At 36.9% G+C, this 21,468-nt stretch overlaps 1 protein-coding gene across 1 annotated transcript in view; it reads left to right on the top strand.

The window, feature by feature from the left end:
* Nucleotides 1-245: 245 nt before the first annotated feature.
* The window catches only part of LOC149796754 (ureidoglycolate lyase-like), a 95,607-nt gene continuing 74,384 nt past the window's right edge, over nucleotides 246-21,468 (top strand). Inside the window, exons 1-3 of the mRNA XM_089960270.1 lie at nucleotides 246-402; nucleotides 8,657-8,791; nucleotides 13,704-13,916. Of these exons, the coding sequence (XP_089816396.1) occupies nucleotides 283-402; nucleotides 8,657-8,791; nucleotides 13,704-13,916 (468 nt within the window). The 5' untranslated portion in view covers nucleotides 246-282. The remainder of the gene's footprint in view (nucleotides 403-8,656; nucleotides 8,792-13,703; nucleotides 13,917-21,468) is intronic.

A 21,468-nucleotide genomic window follows, 5' to 3' on the forward strand; every position in this document is an offset into this window, starting at 1 on the left:
CCCTTTATGCATTAGGGTTACAAATCTTGTACAAAAAAGATTATACTTAACTGTGTCTAGAGATTTATTCATCATTGTAAACATTCCTAAAATTGTCTGGCCCATTTATTTGGTGAGTAAATAGTGCAGTCCTAAATCTGGGCTTAATTTTTGATGGATGGATTTCACAATTATTATTATTATTACAGCTGATGTATCTATTTTGTAATTCAAAGTGATGCTAAACTTTTATTTTGCATTTGTGAAATGGGTTTTTAATTTTCAGGAAACTTTTAATTAAAAATGAACAAGTTACCTGTCAGTTCATCACATGGAATATGCTGGCAAGTTGAAGGAAATATCTGCAGGTCCTGGGATCTGAAAGAAGGTGCTGTTGTCAGTCTTCAGAGGGAACTAAAGAAGGTATTGAGATTTTTGGTTCATTGGCAAGGTGAAACCTTAAGTGCTTATTTTCATCTCTAAGGGGTTAGAGAGATGATATTCAGGCCATGTACTTTGCTTACATTTTTACAGACTCAACAGGGCCAGAAAAAACCCTACATCGTGTATCCCATGTGATTGTATATTTTCATGGGTACTTAATGTTTCCTAAAAAACTTGAAGTGGGTATGATGAATAGGTACCCAGAATGGAATCTGACTTTAATGCTAAATTTCCTGGTGAGAGGCGCATTGCATTCTGCCAAATCAGAAGGGAACATGCAGTCAATACTGTCAGATCAGAAGGGAACATGCAGTCAATACTGTCAGATCAGAAGGGCACATGAAGTGTTTGTCAGATCAGAAGGGCACATGAAGTGTTTTGTCAGATCAGAAGGGCACTGTATTGTCAGATCAGAAGGGCACTGTATTGTCTGATCAGAAGGGCACTGTATTGTCTGATCAGAAGGGCACTGTATTGTCTGATCAGAAGGGCACTGTATTGTCTGATCAGAAGGGCACTGTATTGTCTGATCAGAAGGGCACTGTATTGTCTGATCAGAAGGGCACTGTATTGTCTGATTAGAAGGGCACTGTATTGTCTGATTAGAAGGGCACTGTATTGTCTGATCAGAAGGGCACCTGAAATGCATTTTGTCAAATCCAAATGGCACTTGCAATTCATGCCCATGTAGAAGTAAGAAATATAGCTAACCCCTAACCTTAGTATATGCATTTTGGGGGAGAAGAAAGGCATTAAACTCACGGAAATACTTTAATGACTTGAAGAATATATGGACAGTAAATAGTTTTGCATATCGGTGGTAAAACTTGTTAAATATTATATATATTGAATCTGTTTTTTCGTATCTAAGATTCATTGTAAATGTTACAGAGAATGAAGTTCATGTTTTTTTAGTATATTATGTGTATTATTTTCAGGTCATCAGTGATACAAAAATTATTGTTTTGTCAGTTGAAACCGCTTTTTTTCTTTTCAAGAAACTATGCTTCATTTGTTAAAGGCACTATTATCATTTATTAAGCAGACAAGTTCAAGAGCGGAGTTTGCTGTAAATCTGTCAGTCAGGCATATTTAAATGTTTCTTACTTTTAAAGGCAGTGTAAGACAGAATCTTGTGAACACGATTTATTTTCAGTATTTTATGGATTGCTGTGAAATCTGGTACATGTTTTGGTCATCATTTAAATATGCACACATTTGCATATGTTTGTACTCCCAAGATTTATGGAAGAGATATTATCCATCTTTGACATATATATGTAATGGTTATCATCAGAAGATGTGCATAATGTATTGACCAGTCATTGTATTTGTACTATTATCAGAGGAGTTATGCCCCCTTTTGTATACTTGCTGCATGGTGGAGCATGTTAAGTGAAAATATTTTTCATCTGTCTGTTACCAGTTTCATTTCCAGACAGTAACTTGAGTACTCCATCATCTGCAGCAACCAAACTTTGTGCACAGCTTTCACTTGGGGGTAGGGAAGAACTCTGTTGATTTCAGAACCATAAGCTCGAAGATCATCATAACTTAAAGAAGAAAAATAATTTCTTGTTAATAATTCAACAAGAAAAATAATTTCTGGTTAATAATTCAACAACCCCAGCATCTCAACATTGCAAATTTTGTTGATGTTCACTTGCAGTAAAGCAGAAGATGATTGGTTTTGAGGTTAGAGTGTCAAAGTTCAGGGTCATTGTGATGGTTTCTGCATAACTTTAGTTCTACATCACAGACCTGGACCATTCCTACACAATAAATTTAGTTCTACATAACAGACCTGGACTATTCCTGCACAATAACTTTAGTTCTACATCACAGACCTGGACCATTCCTACACAATAACTTTAGTTCTACATAACAGACCTGGACCATTCCTGCACAATAACTTTAGTTCTGCATCACAGACCTGGACCATTTCTGCATGATAACTTTAGTTCTGCATCACAGACCTAGACCATTCCTGTGCAATAACTTTAGTTCTACATCACAGACCCGGACCATTCCTGTGCAATAACTTTAGTTCTACATCACAGACCTAGACCATTCCTGTGCAGTAACGTTAGTTCTACATCACAGACCTAGACCATTCCTGTGCAATAACTTTAGTTCTACATCACCGACCTGGACCATTCCTGCACATTAACTTTAGTTCTAAAGCACATACCTGGACCATTCCTGCACAATAACTTTAGTTCTACATCACAGACCTGGACCATTCCTACACAATAACTTTAGTTCTACATCACAGACCTGGACCATTCCTGTGCAGTAACTTTAGTTCTACATCACAGACCTGGACCATTCCTGCACAATAACTTTAGTTCTACATAACAGACCTGGACCATTCCTGCACAATAACTTTAGTTCTACATCACAGACCTGGACCATTCCTGCACAATAACTTTAGTTCTACATCACAGGCCTGGACCATTTCTACACAATAACTTTAGTTCTACATCACAGACCTGGACCATTCCTGCACATTAACTTTAGTTCTAAAGTACATACCTGGACCATTCCTGCACAAACAGACCTGGACCATTCCTACACAATAACTTTAGTTCTACATCACAGACCTGAATCAAACTTTGTCCCTATTTATGTTGTTAACTGGGTTATGTCCATGGGTGAGGCCATGGGGGATAAGAAGTAATTTTTTGGCTTAATTTCAAATAGCTTCTACCTCAGTTCATTTCACAGTTTGAATATATATCTCCCTGTCTCTCAGTTTTTCTGTGGTTAAATTGTATCACTTCTGCTGTTTGATTATATATCTTTGCATGGGGCCTTTAGGTCAACTATTATGATCATGTTTTTGGTTATAATGTTTTCTCATCCAACTTGCACTAACATGTATGCATCATATGCTTCCTTGCTTATAGTAGCATTCTTTCCCTTTGATCATGCCCATGGTTGTGGTCATGGGGTAATAGGGTTATGCACTTTGATCATGCCCCTGGATGGCATTATGGGCTTATGGCCTTAGATCATGCCCCTGGTTGGCACTGGGCAATGGGTTATGCCCTCTTATCATGCCCCTGGTTGGCATCATGTGGTAATTGGGTTATGCACTCAAATCATGCTCCTGGATGGCATAATGGAGTGATAGGGTTGTGCCCTTTGATATTTGGACAGCTTACCTCAAGTGGATTTGGGTTGTGTTTTGTGTGTTTAATAAATCAGGGCTCAGCTTTAATGGTTTACCTGAGTGCCTTTGTCAAGTGAAACTTAGTTCAAAGCAAATGAAAGTGAAAAGTGCTCTTCTGATCAGGCATGTGTTTTGTAGGTTTACTAGTGAACATGATAAAAGTTAATGTTTGTATAAATTGTGGTTTAAATGTTGCAGTAAATTAAATCTTCATTACCCACCATTTTTCCATTGTACTCTTAATAATAATAATAATAATAATAATAATAATAATAATAATAATTAATAATAATAATACTTTTATTTGAAATATTTCATTCTTTACTCAGAACAAAGGCCTACTTAGAATGTAATATGTGGTGCCTTAACTGACTATCTTGATCTACACCAGCTTTTTAGATGTGAGGATGTCATATATGTGATTAAAGAGGCATCAGATATATTTGTGACATGAAGCTATTTACCTAGAGGTTTCAGTTATAATTCAGACTTACAGATTTTGCTGCATGGAAGTAGCTCAGTATAAGTGTGGAAGTAGCTCAGTATAAATGTGGAAGTAGCTCAGTAGGAATGTGGAAGTAGCTCAGTATAAGTGAGTGTGGAAGCAGCTCATTATAAGTGTGGAAGCAGCTCAGTAGGAATGTGGAAGTAGCTCAGTATAAGTGTGGAAGTAGCTCAGTATAAGTGTGGAAGTAGCTCAGTATAAGTGTGGAAGTAGCTCAGTATAAATGTGGAAGTAGCTCAGTATAAGTGTGGAAGTAGCTCAGTATAAGTGTGGAAGTAGCTCAGTATAAGTGTGGAAGCAGCTCAGTATAAGTGTGGAAGCAGCTCAGTATAAGTGTGGAAGTAGCTCAGTATAAGTGTGGAAGCAGCTCAGTATAAGTGTGGAAGCAGCTCAGTATAAGTGTGGAAGCAGCTCAGTATAAGTGTGGAAGTAGCTCAGTATAAGTGTGGAAGTAGCTCAGTATAAGTGTGGAAGCAGCTCAGTATAAGTGTGGAAGCAGCTCAGTATAAGTGTGGAAGCAGCTCAGTATTAGTGTGGTAGTGACTCAGTATAAGCACATAAGCAGCTACATTTAAATGGAAGTAGCTTATAATAAGAGTTGAAGTTTAATAAAAGTGTGGAAGTAGCCCATTATAAGTGGAAGTAGCCCACTTAAAGTGGAAGTAGCCCATTATAAGTGGAAGTAGCCCATTATAAGTGGAAGTAGCCCACTTAAAGTGGAAGTAGCCCATTATAAGTGGAAGTAGTCCAGTATAAGTGGAAGTAGCTCATAATAAGCATGGAAGTAGTTCATTGTAAGTCTTGAAAAAGCTTAGTATAAGTGTGGAAACAGCTTTATAAGTGTGGAAGTTGTGATGTAAATTTAATTTATATTGTGGGTCAATCTTTAGTCCATGGTTGTAAGTTTTAAACAGAATGTTTATATAGCTAAAATTTGTCCATGATTGCAAGTTGTAAGCAGAATTTTACATAACAAGAGTTAAGAGACAGATTTGTTCACAGTTAGAAATTATTGCATTTTATTACATTGTAGGTCAAGTGAAAATGTGTATAGGGATTTGATTAAATAATGCATTCCTGTCTTATATCAGTATGTCATATAATTGAGAGGAATTATTTATTTAAAATATTCATTGGAATTATTCAAGTTCTCATCAACACATCACTTTGGATTTTTGTGAATGTATTTTAAGGTATTCTGGATTGCATCATTGTGTTATATCAGGACATTTAAGACTAGGAATTCATATGGAGCATTCTGTATTTTTGGACCTGTGATAAAATATTTAGAATTATTTGAGATTTTATTTACAATATTAAATCTTTTGAATTTTCAAGTTTTGTATTATAGAGAAATAAATTTCTTGTTGATTTTACTTAAATTGTTTTTTTCATTTTCTTTCTGTAACATATTTTAAGACCAAGAGTCATAACAAACTAGCTTTGTAAGTGCTGAAGTAGCTAAGTGTAAGTGTGGAAGCAGTTCCATATGCATGGAAACTGGCATAGTATAAGTTGAAGTAGTTCAATATATGTGGAAACTAGCACAGCATAAGTGTTGAAGCAGTTCAGTATGTGTGGAAACTAGCATAGTATAAGTGTTGAGGCAGTTCAGTATGTGTGGAAATTAGCACAGCATAAGTGTTGAAGCAGTTCAATATGTGTGGAAACTAGCACAGTATAAGTATGGAAGCAGTTCAGTATGTATGGAAACTAGCACAGTATAAGTGTGGAAGCAGTTCAATATGTGTGTAAACTAGCACAGTATAAGTGTTGAAATAACTGAGTACAGGATAGTATAAGTGTGGCAGTAGCTCAGGATAAGCGTGGAAGCAGCTCAGTATAAATGTGGAAGCAGCTGAGTATAAGTGTGGAATAGCTCAGTATAAGTGTGGAAGTAGCTCTGTGTAAGTGTGGAATAGCTCAGTATAAATGTGGAATGGCTCAGTATAAGTGTGGAAGTTGCTCAGTATAAGTGTGGAAGCTGCTCAGTATAAATGTGGAAGTAGCTCAGTATAAATGTGGAATAGCTCAGTATAAGGGTGGAAGTAGCTCAGTATACATTTGGAGTAGCTTAGTATAAATGTGGAAAAAGCTCAGTATAAGTGTGGAAGTATATCAATATAAATGTGGAATAGCTCAGTATAAGTGTGGCAGTAGCTCAGTATAAGTGTGGAAATAGCTCAGTATAAGTATTGAAGCAGTTCAATATCTGTGGAAACTAGCACAGTATAAGTGTTGAAATAACAGGATAGTATAAATGTGGAATAGCTCAGTATAAGTGTGGAAGTAGCTCAGTATAAGTGTGGAAGCAGCTCAGTATAAATGTAGAAGTAGCTCAGTATAAATCTGGAAGTAGCTCAGCATATGTGTGGAAGTAGCTCAGTATAAGTGTGGAGGTAGCTCAAAATAAATGTGGAATAGCTCAGTATAAGTGTGGAAGTAGCTCAGTATAAGTGTGGAAGTAGATCAGTATAATGTGGAATAGCTCAGTATAAGTGTGGAAGTAGCTCAGTATAAGTGTGGAAGTAGCTCAGTATAAATGTGGAATAGCTCAGTATAAGTGTGGAAGTAGCTCAGTATAGGTGTGGAAGCTGCTCAGTATAAATGTGGAAGTAGCTCAATATAAGTGTGGAAATAGCTCAGTATAAGTGTATAATAGCTCAGTATAAGTGTGGAAGTAGCTCAGTAAAAGTGTGGAAGTAGCTCAGTATAAGTGTGGAAGCAGCTCAGTATAAGTGTGGAAGCAGCTCAGTAGGAATGTGGAAGTAGCTCAGTATAAATGTGGAAGTATCTCAGTATAAGTGTGGAAGTAGATCAGTATAATGTGGAATAGCTCAGTATAAGTGTGGAAGTAGCTCAGTATAAGTGTGGAAGCAGCTCAGTATAAATGTGGAATAGCTCAGTATAAGTGTGGAAGTAGCTCAGTATAGGTGTGGAAGCTGCTCAGTATAAATGTGGAAGTAGCTCAATATAAGTGTGGAAATAGCTCAGTATAAGTGTATAATAGCTCAGTATAAGTGTGGAAGTAGCTCAGTAAAAGTGTGGAAGCTGCTCAGTATAAGTGTGGAAGTAGCTAAGTATAAGTGTGGAAACAGCTCAGTATAAATGTAGAATAGCTCAGTATAAGTGTGGAAGTAGCTCAGTATAAGTGTGGAAGTAGCTCAGTATAAATGTGGAAGCATTTGATACTGATAAGAATGAAGCTGAATATACTTATACTTCATGGCAAGAAGGGTGTGTCTTATACCACATTGGAGGTGCTGTCTTTGGGGTGAAGGTCATGACTTCATATGTCTTGTTTTCCATGGCAACTTCAGAGCTGTTTGAGATTAGGTGATGCAATTTGGTATGTTTATATGTTATAATTAGCAGATGTATTTTGTACCAAATTGGGGATCTTCAAGGTCAGTGTGGTGCAATATGTTGCATTTTTCTGGTACATTTTCCATTCCATTGTTTAAGTCACTTACACATTGGGATTTCTGTTTTCAAGGTCAAGGTCACATGTCAATAATTTAGGTTTTGGTTACATTTCCCCTTCTGCTTTCTAGCTTAATAGTTCTTTAAAGTGAATGAGTGAAGCTTGCTACTGAAAGATACATTGCATGGCAGTTTGAGTTCTTGTACTCAAGATCAAGGTCACAGCTCTGTATTAAAAGGTTTCCTTTGTCTCTACTTTACATCATAAAATCTCTTTGAAAAACAGGGATAACTCTTTTTGGACTCAAATTTCTTGGTTTGATGGCATCTTAGATACAGTGTATCACTGTCAAGGTGTATCTTCATGATTGAGGTCAAGGGCAGTGGTCACAAATTTTTTAAACCTATTTCTGCATGACTGCTCTAATGTTCATGATGGGGCAATGAAACTTGGCATGCTTGTTGCCTGCCCAGTGACTGTAAAGCTGTCTTAAAAGCCACATTCATGACTGTAAACTCTTTTGATATAATTGTCATATGTTGAAGACAAAAATTCACTTCATATCCTTGTTAACTTTACATTTAAATAAATTAAGCTAATTTTAATTCAGTCATCATGTATCATGATAGTTTGTTACTACATCTTTCAATTTTCATTTTGAACCAAGGCAGGTCTGGCAAATTATGCATTGGTCTGGGCAAGTAGATTCTGTGATTTGGTAGGTTATCTAAAAAATTAATGTCAGGCTCTGTGTATGAAGTATGGCATAGTGTCCTACAGAGTGCTTGTTCAGTAGAATTTAATTTTTGTTCCATTTTGCCAAAATACTAGTATACATTGCAGCGGAATTGTTAATTACAGACAATATTACCTAGAAGTGAACTTATTCACTTATTCATTATCTCTATGCAGCACATAATTTCAGAAATTCTATAAGAACTTATTCATTACCTATATGCAGCAAATAATTTATGTTTCATTCAGTAGAGAAGACAAATTTAGTTTGTTTTAATGTGATTGTCTAGGGTCTTGATAAATTTCATATATATATATATATATATATATATATATATATATATATATATATATATATATATATATAATTTTAGATTTTTTCATATTTTCACAGCTTGGATGCAACAATTTGGAAATCAAGGGGCCACCTGCTGTTGACCTTGAGGTTGCTTATCAGACAGTTCTGACACCAGAAGCAGTCAGTTTTGTTGCTAGATTGGTGGAACAGTTTGACTCAGAAGTAGAAGCAGTGAGTAAAAGAAATTATAAATGCTTATATATTATTGAGCACAAATTTCAAAGAAACATAAATTCTTTCAGTAGTTATATGTATCTCATAATTTTTAATATAAAATTAGCTATGTTTATGTTTACTGACCATGAAGAGAAGGTCTATCCTTATTTCCCAAGGCTGGGTCATACTGACCATGAAAAGAAGGTCCATCCTTATTTCCCAAGGCTGGGTCATACTGACCAGAAGAAGAAGGTCCATCCTTATTTCCCAAGGCCCTCAACACTGAGTCATACTGACCATGAAAAGATTGAGGTCAGTCCTTATTTCCCAAGGCCCTTAATGCTGGGTCATACTGACCATGAAAAGAAGGTCCATCCTTATTTCCCAAGGCTCTCAGCGCTTGGTTATACTGACCATGAAAAGAAAGTCCATCCTTATTTCCCAAGGCCCTCAGCGCTTGGTCATACTGACCATGAAAAGAAGGTCCATCCTTATTTCCCAAGGCTGGGTCATACTGACCAGAAGAAGAAGGTCCATCCTTATTTCCCAAGGCCCTCAACACTGAGTCATACTGACCATGAAAAGATTGAGGTCAGCCCTTATTTCCCAAGGCCCTTAACGCTGGGTCATACTGACCATGAAAAGAAGGTCCATCCTTATTTCCCAAGGCTCTCAGTGCTTGGTTATACTGACCATGAAAAGAAAGTCCATCCTTATTTCCCAAGGCCCTCAGCGCTTGGTCATACTGACCATGAAAAGAAGGTCCATCCTTATTTCCCAAGGCTCTCAGCACTTGGTCATACTGACCATGAAAAGAAGGTCCATCCTTATTTCCCAAGTTCCCTGAACACTGGGTCATACTGACCATGAGAAGAAGGTGGATCCTTATTTCCCAAGGCTGGGTCATACTGACCATGAAAAGAAGATCCATCCTTATTTCCCAATTTCCTCAGCGCTGGGTCATACTGACCATGAAAAGAAGGTCCATCCTTATTTCCAAAGGCTGGGTCATACTGACCATGAAAAGAAGGTCCATCCTTATTTCCAAAGGCTGGGTCATAGTGATGAAATTGTTCAGATACTGACCTTATAACAAATGGAAACTGTAATAATTCTCTGATTGGCGTGCCAGAGTCACACAGGTCTAGTAAATCTCTGATTGGCATGCCAGAGTCACACAGGTCTAGTAAATCCCTGATTGGCATGCCAGAGTCACACAGGTCTAGTAATTCTCTGATTAGCATGCCAGAGTCACACAGGTCTAGTAATTCTCAGATTAGCATGCCAGAGTCACACAGGTCTAGTAATTCTCTGATTAGCATGCCAGAGTCACACAGGTCTAGTAATTCTCTGATTAGCATGCCAGAGTCACCACCAGAGTCACACAGGTTTTGATTCTACCACTGGATTACCTCAGCTTTGCTGTGATTGTATGTCCCTTTGTAGGGCCTTAGAATTAGATTGGATCATTTACTGTGGTGTGTCCCTGGGCAAGACAAGATTTGATTGCATCAGCTACAGTGGTGTGTTCCTGTATAAGGCATTAGGATTAGATTGGGTCATCTACTGTGTTGTATTCTGTGTAAGGCATTATTATAGATTGGGTCATCTACTGTGATGAATTCTGTGTATGGCATTAAGATTAGAGTGGGTCATCTACCATGGTGTATTCTGTGTAAGACATTAGGATTAGATTGGGTCATCTACTGTGTTGTATTCTGAGTAAGGCATTAAGATTAGATTTGGTAATCTACCATGGTGTATTCTGTGTAATGCATTAGGATTAGATTGGATCATCTTCTGTGGTGCATTCTTTGTAAGGCATTAAGATTAGATTGGGTCATCTACCATGGTGTTTCTGTGTAAGGCATTAGGATTAGATTGGTTCATCTACCATGGTGTTTCTGTGTAAGGCATTAGGATTATATTGGGTCATCTGCTGTGTTGTATTCTGTGTAAGGCATTTGGATTAGATTGGTTCATCTACCATGGTGTATTCTGTGTAAGGCATTTATAATAGATTGGGTCATCTACTGTGTTGTATTCTGTGTAAGGCATTAAGATTAGATCCGGTCATCTACTGTGTTGTATTCTGTGTAAGGCATTAAGATTGGATTTGGTCATCTGCTGTATTGTATTCGGTGTATGGCATTAAGATTAGATTGGGTCATCTACTGTGTTGTATTCTGTGTAATGCATTAGGATTAGATTGGATCATCTTCTGTGGTGTTTCTGTGTAATGCATAGGATTAGATTGGATCATCTTCTGTGGTGTATTCTATGTAAGACATTAGGATTAGATTGGGTCATCTACTGTGGTGTTTCTGTGTAAGGCATTAGGATTAGATTGGGTCAGCTACTGTGTTGTATTCTGTGTATGACATTATTATAGATTGGGTCATCTACTGTGATGTATTCTGTGTACAGCATTAAGGTTAGAGTGGGTCATCTACTGTGGTGTATTCTGTGTAAGGCATTAGGATTAGATTGGGTCATCTGCTGTGTTGTATTCTGTGTATGGCATTAGGATTAGATTGGGTCCTCTACTGTGTTGTATTCTGTGTATGGCATTAGGATTAGATTGGGTCCTCTACTGTGGTGTATTCTGTGTATGGCATTAGGATTAGATTGGGTCCTCTACTGTAGTGTATTTTGTGTATGGCATTAGGATTAGATTGGGTCATCTACTGTGGTGTATTCTGTGAATGGCATTAGGATTAGATTGGGTCATCTACTGTGGTATATTCTGTGTAAGACATTAGCATTAGATTGAGTCATCTACTGTGGTGTATTCTGTGTAAGACATTAGCATTAGATTGGGTCATCTACTGTGGTCTACTGTGGTGTTTCTGTGTAAGGCATTACGATTAGATTGGGTCCTCTACTGTGGTGTTTCTACGAAAGGCATTAGGATTAGATTTGGTCATCTACTGTGGTGTATTCTGTGTAAGGCATTACAATTAGATTGGGTCCTCTACTGTGGTGTTTCTGTGTAAGACATTAGGATTAGATTTGGTCATCTACTGTGGTGTATTCTGTGTAAGGCATTAAGGTTAGATTGGATCATCTACTGTGGTGTATTCTGTGTAAGGCATTAAGTTTAGATTGGGTCATCTACTGTGGTGTATTCTGTGTAAGGCATTAGGATTAGATTTGGTCATCTACTTTGGTGTATTCTGTGTATGGCATTAGGATTAGATTGGGTCCTCTACTGTGGTGTTTCTGTGTAAGACATTAGGATTAGATTTGGTCATCTACTGTGGTGTATTCTGTGTAAGGCATTAGGATTAGATTGGGTCATCTACCATGGTGTATTCTGTGTAAGGCATTAAGGTTAGATTGGGTCATCTACCATGGTGTATTCTGTGTAAGGCATTAAGGTTAGATTGGGTCATCTACTGTGGTGTATTCTGTGTAAGGCATTAAGGTTAGATTGGGTCATCTACTGTGGTGTATTCTGTGTAAGGCATTAAGTTTAGATTGTGGTGTGTCCATGTAAGGCATTATTATAGATTGGGTCATCTACTGTGTTGTATTCTGTGTATGGCATTAAGATTAGATAAAGGGTCGTCGGCCATGGTGTATTCTGTGTAAGGCATTAAGGTTAGATTGGGTCATCTACTGTGGTGTTTCTGTGTAAGACATTAGGATTAGATTTGGTCATCTACTGTGGTGTATTCTGTGTAAGGCATTAGGATTAGATTGGGTCATCTACCATGGTGTATTCTGTGTAAGGCATTAAGGTTAGATTGGGTCATCTACCATGGTGTATTCTGTGTAAGGCATTAAGGTTAGATTGGGTCATCTACTGTGGTGTATTCTGTGTAAGGCATTAAGGTTAGATTGGGTCATCTACTGTGGTGTATTCTGTGTAAGGCATTAAGTTTAGATTGTGGTGTGTCCATGTAAGGCATTATTATAGATTGGGTCATCTACTGTGTTGTATTCTGTGTATGGCATTAAGATTAGATAAAGGGTCGTCGGCCATGGTGTATTCTGTGTAAGGCATTAAGGTTAGATTGGGTCATCTACTGTGGTGTATTCTGTGTAAGGCATTAAGGTTAGATTGGGTCATCTACCATGGTGTATTCTGTGTAAGGCATTAAGGTTAGATTGGGTCATCTACCATGGTGTATTCTGTGTAAGGCATTAAGGTTAGATTGGGTCATCTACCATGGTGTATTCTGTGTAAGGCATTAAGGTTAGATTGGATCATCTACTGTGGTGTATTCTGTGTAATGCATTAGGATTAGATTGGGTCATCTACTGTGGTGTATTCTGTGTAAGGCATTAAGTTTAGATTGGGTCATCTACTGTGGTGTGTCCATGTAAGGCATTAGGATTAGATTGGGTCATCAACTGTGGTGTGTCCATGTAAGGCATTATTATAGATTGGGTCATTTACTGTGGTGTATTCTGTGTATGGCATTAAGATTAGATTGGGTCATCTACTGTGGTGTGTCCATGTAAGGCATTAGGATTAGATTGGGTCATCTACTGTGGTGTGTTCCCATGAAAGGCATTAGGGTTAATTTGAGTCATTGAATGTGGTGTATTCCTGTGGAAGACATTAGGATTAGTTTAAATCATCTACTGTGGTGTGTCCCTGGGCAAGACACATGGATCAGCCCAGGTCAACTATTGTGAATTGTCCTTTGCCACATCACTTTACTTCAATTACCTTGGCATAATCATTGTTTCATGTGTTTCTGTGTCATAAAATTACAAAACCAACCAAACCATATAACTGTGCATCCTTAATTGGCATGGAAAGATTAATGCCAAATGACATTTGCCCAGGTAGCAGTTCATGCCACCAGGGGGCGACCCAAAGGCACAAATGTCCAGGTAGAGGGCAAAATGGGATGTTTGGGGAAACATATTTTATAAACATAGGATTCTATTTGTATAATATTTTTTGTTGCAGATCCTCAGGGAGAGAACTGTTTATAAACTGGAACTTGACAAAACAGGTGGTCTTCCAGATTTCAAGGTGGATCATGAAATTCTCCATGGCAATTGGAAGATCGGGCAGTTACCACAGCGACTGCAGTGTCGTCATGTAGATCTTGGTGATGTATCTCCTAGTAATATCTCCCATTTTGTAGCAGCACTGAAGTCCTCTGCCCAAGGCATTCAGGTTTTTCTTTAGAGATAATTGCCTTAAATTATTGCTTTTGACTGTGTCCATAAACCATAAGATGCAAAGCCTAATTTTAACTGTGTCCGTAAACCATTAGATGCACAGCCTAATTTTGACTGTGTCCATAAACCATTAGATGCACAGCCTAATTTTGTCTGTGTCTGTAAACCATAAGATGCACAGACTAATTTTAACTGTGTTCATAAACCATAAGATGCTCAGCCTAATTTTGACTGTGTCGTAAACCATTAGATGCACAGCCTAATTTTGACTGTGTCCATAAACCATTAGATGCACAGCCTAATTTTGTCTGTGTCTGTAAACCATGAGATGCACAGCCTAATTTTGACTGTGTCTGTAAACCATAAGATGCACAGCCTAATTTTGACTGTGTCCATAAACCATAAGATGCGCAACCTAATTTTGACTGTGCCCATAAACCATAAGATACACAGCCTAATTTTGACTGTTCATAAACCATAAGATGCACAGCCTAATTTTGACTGTGTTCATAAACCATAAGATGCACAGCCTAATTTTGACTGTTCATAAACCATAAGATGCACAGCCTAATTTTGACTGTGTCCATAAACCATTAGATGCACAGCCTAATTTTGTCTGTGTCTGTAAACCATAACATGCAAAGCCTAATTTTGACTGTGTCTGTAAACCATAAGATGCACAACCTAATTTTGACTGTGTTCATAAACCATAAGATGCACAGCCTAATTTTGACTGTGTTCATAAACCATAAGATACAAAGCCTAATTTTGACTGTGTTCGTAAACCATAAGATGCACAGCCTAATTTTGACTGTGTCCATAAACCATAAGATACAAAGCCTAATTTTGACTGTGTTCATAAACCATAAGATGCACAGCCTAATTTTTAAACCATAAGATGCAAAGCCTTAAATTTTGACTGTGTCCATAAACCATAAGATGCACAACCTAATTTTGACTGTGTCCGTAAACCATAAGATACAAAGCCTAATTTTGACTGTGTTCATAAACCATAAGATGCACAGCCTAATTTTGACTGTGTTCATAAACCATAAGATGCACAGCCTAATTTTGACTGTGTTCATAAACCGTAAGATGCACAGCCTAATTTTGACTGTGTTCATAAACCATAAGATGCACAGCCTAATTTAGACTGTGTCAGTAAACCATAAGATGCAAAGCCTAATTTTGACTGTGTTCATAAACCATAAGATGCACAGCCTAATTTTGACTGTGTTCATAAACCATAAGATGCACAGCGTAATTTTGACTGTGTTTGTAAACCATAAGATGCAAAGCCTAATTTTAACTGTGCTCATAAACCATGAGATGCACAGCCTAATTTTGACTGTGTTCATAAACCATAAAGCGCACAGCCTAATTTTGACTGTGTGGGTAATTCATATGATGCACATCCTAATTTTGACTCTGTTCATAAACCATAAGATGCACAGCCTAATTTTTAAACCATAAGATGCAAAGCCTTAAATTTTGACTGTGTCCATAAACCATAAGATGCACAACCTAATTTTGACTGTGTCCGTAAACCATAAGAAACAAAACTTAATTTTGACTGTGTTCATAAACCATAAGATGCACAGCCTAATTTTGACTGTGTCAGTAAACCATAAGATGCACAGCCTAATTTTAACTGTGTCCATAAACCATACGATGCACAGCCTAATTTTGACTGTGTCCATAAACCATAAGATGCACAACCTAATTTTGACTGTGTCCATAAACCATAAGATACAAAGCCTAATTTTGACTGTGTTCATAAACCATAAGATGCACAGCCTAATTTTGACCGTGTCTCTAAACCATAAGATGCAAAGCCTAATTTTAACTGTGCTCATAAACCATAAGATGAACAGCCTAATTTTGACTGTGTTCATAAACCATAATGTGCACAGCCTAATTTTGTCTGTGTCAGTAAACCATAAGATGCACAGCCTAATTTTTACTGTGTTCATAAACCATAAGATGCACAACCTAATTTTGACGGTGTCCGTAAACCATAAGATGCAAAGCCAAATTTTAACTGTCCGCATAAACCATAAGATGCAAAGCCTAATTTTGACTGTGTCCATAAACCATAAGATGCACAGCCTAATTTTGACTGTATTCATAAACCATTAGATGCACAGCCTAATTTTAACTGTGTCCATAAACCATAAGATGCACAGCCTAATTTTGACTGTGCTCATAAACCATAAGATGCACAACCTAATTTTGACTGTATTCATAAACCATTAGATGCACAGCCTAATTTTAACTGTGCTCATAAACCATAAGATGCACAGCCTAATTTTAACTGTGCCCATAAACCATAAGATGCACAGCCTAATTTTAACTGTGCTCATAAACCATTAGATGCACAGCCTAATTTTAACTGTGTCCATAAACCATAAGATGCACAACCTAATTTTGACTGTGTCCATAAACCATAAGATGCAAAGCCTTAAATTTTGACTGTATTCATAAACCATTAGATGCAGAGCCTAATTTTAACTGTGTCCATAAACCATAAGATGCAAAGCCTAATTTTAACTGTGTCCATAAACCATAAGATACAAAGCCTTAAATTTTGACTGTATTCATAAACCATAAAATGCACAGCCTAATTTAGCTGTGTTCATAAACCATAAGATGCACAGCCTAATTTTGACTGTATTCATAAACCATAAGATGCACAACATAATTTTTACTGTATTCATAAACCATTAGATGCACAACCTGATTTTGGCTGTGTCAGTAAACCATTAGATGCACAGCCTAATTTTGACTCTGTCTGTAAACCATAAGATACAAAGCCTAATTTTGACTGTGTTCATAAACCATAAGATGCACAGCCTAATTTTGACTGTGTCAGTAAACCATAAGATGCACAGCCTAATTTTGACTGTGTTCATAAACCATAAGATGCACAGCCTAATTTTGACTGTGTCCATAAACCATAAGATGGAAAACCTAATTTTAACTGTGCTCATAAACCATAAGATGCAAAGCCTAATTTTGTCTGTGTCCATAAACCATAAGATGCAAGGCCTAATTTTGACTGTATTCATAAACCATAAGATGCACAGCCTAATTTCGACTGTGTCCATAAACGATAATATGCACAGCCTAATTTTGACTGTATTCATAAACCATTAGATGCACAGCCTAATTTTAACTGTGCTCATAAACCATAAGATACACAGTCTAATTTTGACTGTGTCCATAAACCATAAGATGCAAAGGCTTAAATTTTGACTGTGTCCATAAGCCATAAGATGCAAAGCCTAATTTGAACTGTGCTCCTAAACCATAAGATGCACAACCTAATTTTGACTGTGTCCTTAAACCATAAGATGCAAAGCCTTAAATTTTGACTGTGTCCATAAACTATTAGATGCACAGCCTAATTTTAACTGTATTCATAAATCGTAAGATGCACAGCCTAATTTTAACTGTGTCCATAAACCATACGATGCAAAGCCTAATTTTAACTGTGCTCATAAACCATAAGATGCACAACCTAATTTCAACTGTGTCCATAAACCATAACATGCACAGCCTAATTTTGACTGTATTCATAAACCATTAGATGCACAGCCTAATTTTAACTGTGCTCATAAACCGTAAGATACACAGCCTAATTTTGACCGTGTCCATAAACCATAAGACAGTCTAATTTTAACTGTGCTCATAAACCATAAGATGCACAACCTAATTTTGACTGTGTCAGTAAACCATAAGATACAAAGCTTAATTTTGACTGTGTCAGTAAACCATAAGATATAAAGCCTAATTTTAACTGTGTCCATAAACTATAAGATGCACAGCCTAATTTTGACTGTATTCATAAACCATAAGATGTACAGCCTAATTTCGACTGTGTCCATAAACCATAACATGCACAGCCTAATTTTGACTGTATTCATAAACCATTAGATGCAAAGCGTAATTTTAACTGTGCCCATAAACCATAAGATGCAAAGCCTTAAATTTTGACTGTGTCCATAAACCATTAGATGCACAGCCTAATTTTGTCTGTGTCTGTAAACCATAACATGCAAAGCCTAATTTTGACTGTGTCTGTAAACCATAAGATGCACAACCTAATTTTGACTGTGTTCATAAACCATAAGATGCACAGCCTAATTTTGACTGTGTCCATAAACCATAAGATACAAAGCCTAATTTTGACTGTGTTCATAAACCATAAGATGCACAGCCTAATTTTTAAACCGTAAGATGCAAAGCCTTAAATTTTGACTGTGTCCATAAACCATAAGATGCACAACCTAATTTTGACTGTGTCCGTAAACCATAAGATACAAAGCCTAATTTTGACTGTGTTCATAAACCATAAGATGCACAGCCTAATTTTGACTGTGTTCATAAACCATAAGATGCACAGCCTAATTTTGACTGTGTTCATAAACCATAAGATGCACAGCCTAATTTTGACTGTGTTCATAAACCGTAAGATGCACAGCCTAATTTTGACTGTGTTCATAAACCATAAGATGCACAGCCTAATTTAGACTGTGTCAGTAAACCATAAGATGCAAAGCCTAATTTTGACTGTGTTCATAAACCATAAGATGCACAGCCTAATTTTGACTGTGTTCATAAACCATAAGATGCACAGCGTAATTTTGACTGTGTTTGTAAACCATAAGATGCAAAGCCTAAGTTTAACTGTGCTCATAAACCATGAGATGCACAGCCTAATTTTGACTGTGTTCATAAACCATAAGGCGCACAGCCTAATTTTGACTGTGTGGGTAATTCATATGATGCACATCCTAATTTTGACTCTGTTCATAAACCATAAGATGCACAGCCTAATTTTTAAACCATAAGATGCAAAGCCTTAAATTTTGACTGTGTCCATAAACCATAAGATGCACAACCTAATTTTGACTGTGTCCATAAACCATAAGAAACAAAACTTAATTTTGACTGTGTTCATAAACCATAAGATGCACAGCCTAATTTTGACTGTGTCAGTAAACCATAAGATGCACAGCCTAATTTTGACTGTGTTCATAAACCATAAGATGCACAGCCTAATTTTGACTGTGTCCATAAACCATAAGATGCACAACCTAATTTTGACTGTGTCCATAAACCATAAGATACAAAGCCTAATTTTGACTGTGTTCATAAACCATAAGATGCACAGCCTAATTTTGACCGTGTCTCTAAACCATAAGATGCAAAGCCTAATTTTAACTGTGCTCATAAACCATAAGATGAACAGCCTAATTTTGACTGTGTTCATAAACCATAATGTGCACAGCCTAATTTTGTCTGTGTCAGTAAACCATAAGATGCACAGCCTAATTTTTACTGTGTTCATAAACCATAAGATGCACAACCTAATTTTGACGGTGTCCGTAAACCATAAGATGCAAAGCCAAAGTTTAACTGTCCGCATAAACCATAAGATGCAAAGCCTAATTTTGACTGTGTCCATAAACCATAAGATGCACAGCCTAATTTTGACTGTATTCATAAACCATTAGATGCACAGCCTAATTTTAACTTTGTCCATAAACCATAAGATGCACAGCCTAATTTTGACTGTGCTCATAAACCATAAGATGCACAACCTAATTTTGACTGCATTCATAAACCATTAGATGCACAGCCTAATTTTAACTGTGCTCATAAACCATAAGATGCACAGCCTAATTTTAACTGTGCCCATAAACCATAAGATGCACAGCCTAATTTTAACTGTGCTCATAAACCATTAGATGCACAGCCTAATTTTAACTGTGTCCATAAACCATAAGATGCACAACCTAATTTTGACTGTGTCCATAAACCATAAGATGCAAAGCCTTAAATTTTGACTGTATTCATAAACCATTAGATGCAGAGCCTAATTTTAACTGTGTCCATAAACCATAAGATGCAAAGCCTAATTTTAACTGTGTCCATAAACCATAAGATACAAAGCCTTAAATTTTGACTGTATTCATAAACCATAAAATGCACAGCCTAATTTAGCTGTGTTCATAAACCATAAGATGCACAGCCTAATTTTGACTGTATTCATAAACCATAAGATGCACAACATAATTTTTACTGTATTCATAAACCATTAGATGCACAACCTGATTTTGGCTGTGTCAGTAAACCATTAGATGCACAGCCTAATTTTGACTCTGTCTGTAAACCATAAGATACAAAGCCTAATTTTGACTGTGTTCATAAACCATAAGATGCACAGCCTAATTTTGACTGTGTCAGTAAACCATAAGATGCACAGCCTAATTTTGACTGTGTTCATAAACCATAAGATGCACAGCCTAATTTTGACTGTGTCCATAAACCATAAGATGGAAAACCTAATTTTAACTGTGCTCATAAACCATAAGATGGAAAGCCTAATTTTGTCTGTGTCCATAAACCATAAGATGCAAAGCCTAATTTTGACTGTATTCATAAACCATAAGATGCACAGCCTAATTTCGACTGTGTCCATAAACGATAATATGCACAGCCTAATTTTGACTGTATTCATAAACCATTAGATGCACAGCCTAATTTTAACTGTGCTCATAAACCATAAGATAAACAGTCTAATTTTGACTGTGTCCATAAACCATAAGATGCAAAGGCTTAAATTTTGGCTGTGTCCATAAACCATAAGATACAAAGCCTTAAATTTTGACTGTGTCCATAAGCCATAAGATGCAAAGCCTAATTTGAACTGTGCTCCTAAACCATAAGATGCACAACCTAATTTTGACTGTGTCCTTAAACCATAAGATGCAAAGCCTTAAATTTTGACTGTGTCCATAAACTATTAGATGCACAGCCTAATTTTAACTGTATTCATAAATCGTAAGATGCACAGCCTAATTTTAACTGTGTCCATAAACCATACGATGCAAAGCCTAATTTTAACTGTGCTCATAAACCATAAGATGCACAACCTAATTTTGACTGTGTCCATAAACTATAAGATGCAAAGCCTTAAATTTTGACTGTGTCCATAAACCATAAGATGTACAGCCTAATTTCAACTGTGTCCATAAACCATAACATGCACAGCCTAATTTTGACTGTATTCATAAACCATTAGATGCACAGCCTAATTTTAACTGTGCTCATAAACCGTAAGATACACAGCCTAATTTTGACCGTGTCCATAAACCATAAGATGCACAGCCTAATTTTAACTGTGCTCATAAACCATAAGATGCTCAGCCTAATTTTGACTGTGTCGTAAACCATTAGATGCACAGCCTAATTTTGACTGTGTCCATAAACCATTAGATGCACAGCCTAATTTTGTCTGTGTCTGTAAACCATGAGATGCACAGCCTAATTTTGACTGTGTCTGTAAACCATAAGATGCACAGCCTAATTTTGACTGTGTCCATAAACCATAAGATGCGCAACCTAATTTTGACTGTGCCCATAAACCATAAGATACACAGCCTAATTTTGACTGTTCATAAACCATAAGATGCACAGCCTAATTTTGACTGTGTTCATAAACCATAAGATGCACAGCCTAATTTTGACTGTTCATAAAC

The sequence above is a fragment of the Sinohyriopsis cumingii genome, chromosome 6 (genome assembly GCF_028554795.1).
Source record: "Sinohyriopsis cumingii isolate HCF-2022 chromosome 6, ASM2855479v2, whole genome shotgun sequence".
NCBI lineage: Eukaryota > Metazoa > Mollusca > Bivalvia > Unionida > Unionidae > Sinohyriopsis > Sinohyriopsis cumingii.